Here is a 6,926-nt window from a genome sequence, read left to right as displayed (position 1 = left end):
TTAATTGTTATGTAATTAGTTGCCATATTGTGATGTCTATACTTGAATGAATTTAGCTTCTTTGTTATTCATAGCATCCCAAAATATTTTATAGATTCTTGCACAACACAGTTTGACCTCCAAAACTGTGTCTCAGATATTTGTTATTGTATTTCATTCTCTCATAAATCTACAATGAAGTTTGCAACATCAATTCATAAGAGATCACTTAATTCAATTGGGTAGAAAATTTATTCTATTGATGTTTTTTACATTATGTTGGCATTCATAACTCATGGTGTTATTAACTAAAATCGAAAGATTTAAACAAAATTGTAAATATTATTATCCGAACGCTAGTTATTTGTCAATACCGGATCAACTTATTTCTAGATATTTTAAATACATCCAATATCAATACTAGTTCCTTAAAAGTATCATATTACTCATTACGTGGAATTACCTTTCTACATGTTTTACCATGCATCATTTCAGTAAATCGATTATCCTCTCACATGAAAATTTAATGATGTGTACTTTGTAACTGACAACGACAACGAAGAAGTTGTAAGTATTAACAGTTATATATTCATTTTAGAGTTTGAAGTCTTTGCTAGGACCATTTTGTTTTACTGCATATTTGTTCGAAATAATAAGACATATTATATTTTAGTAAACTGTGCCTTTTCAACCATTTCGAAATACACAGGTCAAAAGACCTAAAAATATTCAGTCCTTTTATATTTTGATAACTACTTTTAACGGTGGTTGATAGCATATATATTAAGGATTGGTTATATGCCGGACATAAAACCTGTCATTCATTTATAAATTGTATTGTCAAAACCCAATGAATAAGTAAGGCTAAGTTTGATTGAGTTTTTTCACAAATGTTTAGTTTATTTGCGATTGATAAGTTTGGTTGTCCCCTGGTATATTTCTCCTTTTCGTCCCTCTTTTAGCGAATATTTTTATGAAAAATATACAACAACCGACAACAAACGCTATGTTAAGGCTAACCATCACATATCCCTGCATGGTATATCTGTATTATTATAGCACTATATACATGATATAGTAGCTGTTCAGATACTGTATCATGTTGTTGTTGTGTACAGGTAATTAGTGAATATAAGAATGCCGTCTACACAGACAGAGCCACTGCCACAGATACCTACACTGACTAACAAATAAAGGCATTGTATGTAATAAGTCAGAGGAAAGAATAATAAATGCAGTGCCAGATCTGAATATAACTTTTGTATTTAGAATCAGTACTTGAAACACGTAGTGCTCATCTTTTTAGTTGCAGAAATTTGTAAGTGATGATTTTGGGATATTCTATTTGGTTGTCTGTTCTTTTCGTATTGTTTCCAATTAAAGAGTATGACTTTTGATTTCTATGTCTTCAATCGTTGATGATCATTTTTATTTGAGTTTATCCAGTTTTTAAGGAGAACACTTATTCCATTAGTTCATGTACATGGCCAATAAATGGGAGGAGTTTCAGAGAAATGTTTAAAATAACCGTTTGCAGGTAGTGCGATTGATGGGACATCTACAGAGGTAAATCGTCCGGCAACTTATCCGTCACATCTACTTCTCCCAGTTAATGTCATTTTCGCTGTATATACACTCAATGACAAGTCGATTTCTGCCTTTTTGGGAATTTGTAAAGTACATATAGTACAATCTTGTTTCCTCGAACAACTCAACAAGACTCTTCAATTTGCATTGTGTAATACGTAGGAAAAGCATTGGTTAATCCAAACATGTATCTATCTTATAACGTCATCATATACACAATAACAGATCAATCGTAAAGCACCTGTCTAAAGAAAAAAGAAAAAAAATCAATAGATTTTTAATTGAACATTGTTGAATACCGTGTTCAGGTATAACATACACATTTGCGCATCATAGTGTTCTATAGTATTCGGGAAACTGTGTGGAGACCCGCAATGAACAAAGTGTATCTACCATTAGTTAAGTATGTGCAGGCTGACTTTGTCGTCAATGTCTGGTATTCTGCTAAATACCGGTGTATATCGTCAAATGTAAAAATGCTTAATACTATGAACATCAATGCCTTTCTAATACCGGTTTACTAGTCGTCCTAGGCATATACAACTATTAAGCTTAACAGATCTTAATTAACAGCACTGGTATTGTTCTGAATTTCCCGATGATGGATGGGTCTGAACATTTATTTAAAAGGCAGAACCTGACTAACCTTTTTTCAGTTTCTCAACGTTTAAAGATGTTATGATGAAATGAATAGTTAATACAAAATCGGTTTACAAGTCTTAGTATAGTATATATGTATAAGAAATGTTTTTTAAAGTTTCTCGTGTGTAAATTTGACCGACAAACCGAAAAGCAATTAAAATTTTGTTTAACTTGATTGACATGAATGTATGTTAATATTCTGTTCTTATATTTCATGTTTTGAACTATTTTTAAAATCAAATGCCATTCAATAGAAATAAAAAAAACATAAAGTGTTCACATGGATAAAGTTACAGTGTTGAAAATATATATCCATAGATTCACCACAAGATAAAAATCAAGTGAACAGAATATATAAAATAAGCATCAAGACGATATTTTGTTATTGGCGTTATTCTCATTTTCAATTTCATATATCCAAAGACCGTGTTAGTTAACCTGGGAAAAGAAATTAGATATCAAAAGGATGAATTAATTATTATATTTACATATTGTAATGACTGAAATGAATACTACTTTCCCACTTTAATTGACATGACGGATCGATCATAAACGATTGAAAAATGGGGAAAAGGTTAATGCTGCAAATATTAGAAACGAAAAACAATTTATCACTTTACCATTAACTATGTTAGCATATGAAATAAATATAAAAACAGTACGTTAAAAGTGTTATACGATACAAGTATTTAAAAGCTTTCAAGTGTCACAAAATGATAGAATAAACCTGTATATACTAACTAAAACGACCACAAATGTCTTAATAAGTGTATGTGACGAAATTAATCTTGATAAATTGTGATAAAAAAATTAATCAATCTTTCATATGAGTATAAAACTGTAGTTGTATACTATTACCAATGTAAGTGATGTTACTTAGCGGCTTGTTTCGCCTAATAACATAGTTTCAAGGTAAATGTACGCACAGGTAAATACCCAATTTATGAATTACAACTTTAATGGTTATTTTGACTCTTATCAATACATCTATTAAAACAGATTGCTTGAGCTTTTACATTTTACGCTTGAATACACTATCATTTTATCAGTTTTGAGTTTGTGAAAAGCTTTTACGTGAATTGAGGATCGGATCCTTGTTCGTGAAACTTTGTGGCTTCTTTACAGTCTAAATACACACCTATAGAAAATTCGTGAGTCATCATCTACCACGAAATATAGAAAATTTGTAATTACATTGAATTTTGGGACTACAACACTCTTCAACTTAGTTAGTTTTCTCAATTAAATTGGTTAATATTCGGGCCTTTTATAGTTAACTTTAAAATATGAGTTTTCTCATTTTTATATGTCCGTTTTGTGGCCTATAGTTAAATATATTCCCTTTATTTGAAATTTGGTTAATAGTTGTCTCAACAGCATATTAGTTCGACATCTACTATTTTATATTACATATAACTTCATGTACCATATCCCGTATGTTTTGCCATACTATCTGTTAATTTTATTTCATGACTTCATAAAAGGTAAATCTTACGTTTAGGATCATTTAAAGTTTTGTGACACCCGAAAAATCATTTAAAGGGACTCATTTGGTTATACTATACTATACTAATTATCATTATCAAAATTTGCTATGGAAAATTAAAAAGTAATCTTTGAGAATGTTTTGATCCAGTAAGGCAAATTGTTTCTCGCCAGAATATTTCTGGTGCCATATTTCGAACTAGGAATACAACTTTACACACTGAAATTTCAATATCTTAAAAGATACACAAAGATGATTTAAAAAAAAACAACATTCAGAATTATTTTATTTTTAAATCATTTAAGTGTTTGTTTTGTTGTACTTCTAAATGTTTCAGCGAAGAACACGGTATTAGAAATGGGTTTGACAAGAAAAATGATGACTACTTACAATAATCCAATGCGTTTTCATTTATTTAAGATGTTATAACTACAGAATTATCGTCAATGATGGCGGATTCAATTAATTCAGAACATATCGAGAATCAGGTATAATACATATTTTTATTTACTTTTTTACTAATGTAACATCCATAATTATATTATTTTTGAATCAAACAAGACAATAATTGTATAATCTATGGGGAATCAACATGTTGCTGGTATATGTTAAAAGAATGAACCAGTTCGATATTATCAAGCCATATATTTTACATGTTTACCTTGAAATTGAACTATTCAAATCTGAGTGACTCATTTTTTTTTATAAAGCTTTAATGTCAAATAATCTGGTGCTGTCTGGGAGTGTTATTTTTTATGAGTATTAACACTATCCGGTCACTGTATAGTTTACCAATAAATATTTAGACACAACGTATAGAATATGACAACAGACTTGCAAACTATCTCGATTTAAGGAGAGTCTCTCCCATGAGAGGTGATGACCTGGATATTGATATTCATTTTTATATCAACTAAATACATCAAAAGGGACATCCAAATGAGTTTCGTCGAGCAGCGAGCCAGGTTTCCAGGCTACCTTTCTGGTTGTTTTCATCATGACTTCCGATGTAAATATCCGTGATATTCTGAAATTCTGCATTGGCTGGATCAAAACTTGGCCAATACAGAAACAAATCAATATTGACTGAGTAATTCTGTATTGGCCGAGTTTAAACTTTTGAATTGCATAAATTATGCAGTTTTCACCATATTTATTCCAATAGCAACATTAGTTATTTGATAACTATAAATATTTACATACATTAGTTTTATGAACAGGATATTCAAGGACATGCAATATTAACCAGAAGGCTCTCAGATTATACAACATTCTACGGTTACAGTGCTTCATATATACCTGACGTAGGTATGCATAATATTATTTATAGGTCCCGTGATGCTTTACACATGCCAATGAGTTTAGTATATAGTTTATTTGGATTTTACACTTAAACAAACTGTTAAACATTATTTCTAAAATGTTACCTTGTATAATGTTCAAGTATAGCATAACAGCTTTAAAATCAGTTCAAAATATCCAAAACCTGGAATGTATGTTCCTTTTTCAATCAACACTCTTATAAACTTTTTTTATTCTTAAATACAATTTTCATCACAGTAAAAGATGGTGTGAATAAGGATGACACAACTAAATCTGAAGATCTTAGCACCGCCATCAACGAGTTGAAAACAGATCAAGTTGTCGTAGAGCTGGAAAATGATAGGGACAGATATGAAACAATAAGAAAAGATGATTTAGTATTGTATGATGATGAACAAACAGGTACGGTATGTTGCCTTCTTATAACTTTAAGTTTTGCGTATTCTGTTGTTGATTAGGAGTAAACACATTGATATTACGCACCATTGCAAATATTGACGTTTAACGCCGACTGTTTTTGGAAAACTTTATTGTAGTCTAATTATAAGTGTGATGACAACAGCTAGTCTTTTATCCGCTTGGACATCAACTATTTCCCGATACAAAATGCATATAAAGGGGTCAGTACACTTGTTATTGTTTCAATATATAGCCAGTAAAAACTTGTAATAATGCAAAATGGAAACTGGTATATACTTGTATATATGCCTACTTAGGATTCATTAATATTTGTTAGATACCGTTTTTTGTGGATTTCGTTGGTATAGGGGAACAACGAATTTGAATGTTCAACGAACTACAATTTGTTAATGGAATGTATGCCGACTTTGCCAAAACCACGAAATAAAATATCCACGAATATGCAAGCTTTTATCAAAGCACGAAAATTGGTACTCACGAGAATTAATGAATCCAAATGATTGTTTTCTAATTTGATTGATTGATTGATTGCTGGTTGATTAACGTCCAGTGACAAAATTTCAAATTTGAAGAAGAATGCATAAGAATGCAAAAGTATATTCTTTATTGACGTCATTTAATAATACTCTATGCAAACATATTGAGCCCTTCAAAAACCAGGCAAATGACGATCAATGACTCTTTATCGTAAATGAATATTAGGTCAAAGCATTTTCAATGCGATAATAGAAAGAGGGACGAAAGATACCAAAGGGACAGTCAAACTCACAAATCCAAAACAAACTGACAACGCCATGGCTAAAAATGAAAAAGACAAACAGAAAGACAATAGTACACACGACACAACATAGAAAATTAAAGAATAAACAACACCACCAAAAACTAGGGGTGATCTCAGGTGCTCCGGAAGGGTAAGCAGATCCTGCTCCACAAGTGGCACCCGTCGTGTTGCTTATGTGATTACAAATCCGGTAAATAGAAGAGTTGCGATAAAAAAAAATCATTTGGAAGTTTCGAGAACAAGTCAATTCAATTGACACAAGAAGAACGGTAAAATCGATTTTGCCACTACTTGTTCTTATCCAGTATACGGCTTATATAAATAGTCTTTTTGAAAATTTCATATAAGTCGTAAATTTATTCGTCTATAATTGTACAAAGAAAATAAATACCAGGGTATAATGATTGCTTCTAACTGCTGCGGAATGTAAGGGAAATTTAGAGATTTTAATTACAACATAATGTTACGCTTGAAGTTCTGATAATACAAAGTATGTGTTTTATTAATGTGATTTTTTAAGTCTGTTTATTCAATATATACATGATATATGTATTGAAAGACGACGAAGCATCAATGTAAAGGTTTATATATGTTTTATCCCCCTGTCGTCAGTCAGTCCGTCAATAAATTTCGATTTCGGAAGTTTTATTAAAGTAGTTGAATTGCATATTTATTTGTATCCATAGTCAAATATAACACCTAATATAA

General features: G+C 30.8%; 1 protein-coding gene across 1 annotated transcript in view; it reads left to right on the top strand.

Moving 5' to 3' along the window:
* The first annotated feature begins 461 nt into the window (after positions 1-461).
* LOC143056276 (uncharacterized) overlaps positions 462-6,926 on the top strand; it is a 33,178-nt gene continuing 26,713 nt past the window's right edge. The window contains exons 1-4 of the mRNA XM_076229367.1: positions 462-546; positions 4,115-4,182; positions 4,915-5,002; positions 5,255-5,419. Coding sequence (XP_076085482.1) covers positions 4,141-4,182; positions 4,915-5,002; positions 5,255-5,419 — 295 coding nt within the window. The 5' untranslated portion in view covers positions 462-546; positions 4,115-4,140. The remainder of the gene's footprint in view (positions 547-4,114; positions 4,183-4,914; positions 5,003-5,254; positions 5,420-6,926) is intronic.

The sequence above is a fragment of the Mytilus galloprovincialis genome, chromosome 13 (assembly GCF_965363235.1).
Source record: "Mytilus galloprovincialis chromosome 13, xbMytGall1.hap1.1, whole genome shotgun sequence".
NCBI lineage: Eukaryota > Metazoa > Mollusca > Bivalvia > Mytilida > Mytilidae > Mytilus > Mytilus galloprovincialis.
The sequence above is the reverse complement of the archived record's forward strand: the minus strand, read 5'-3'. Positions and strand labels throughout refer to the sequence as shown.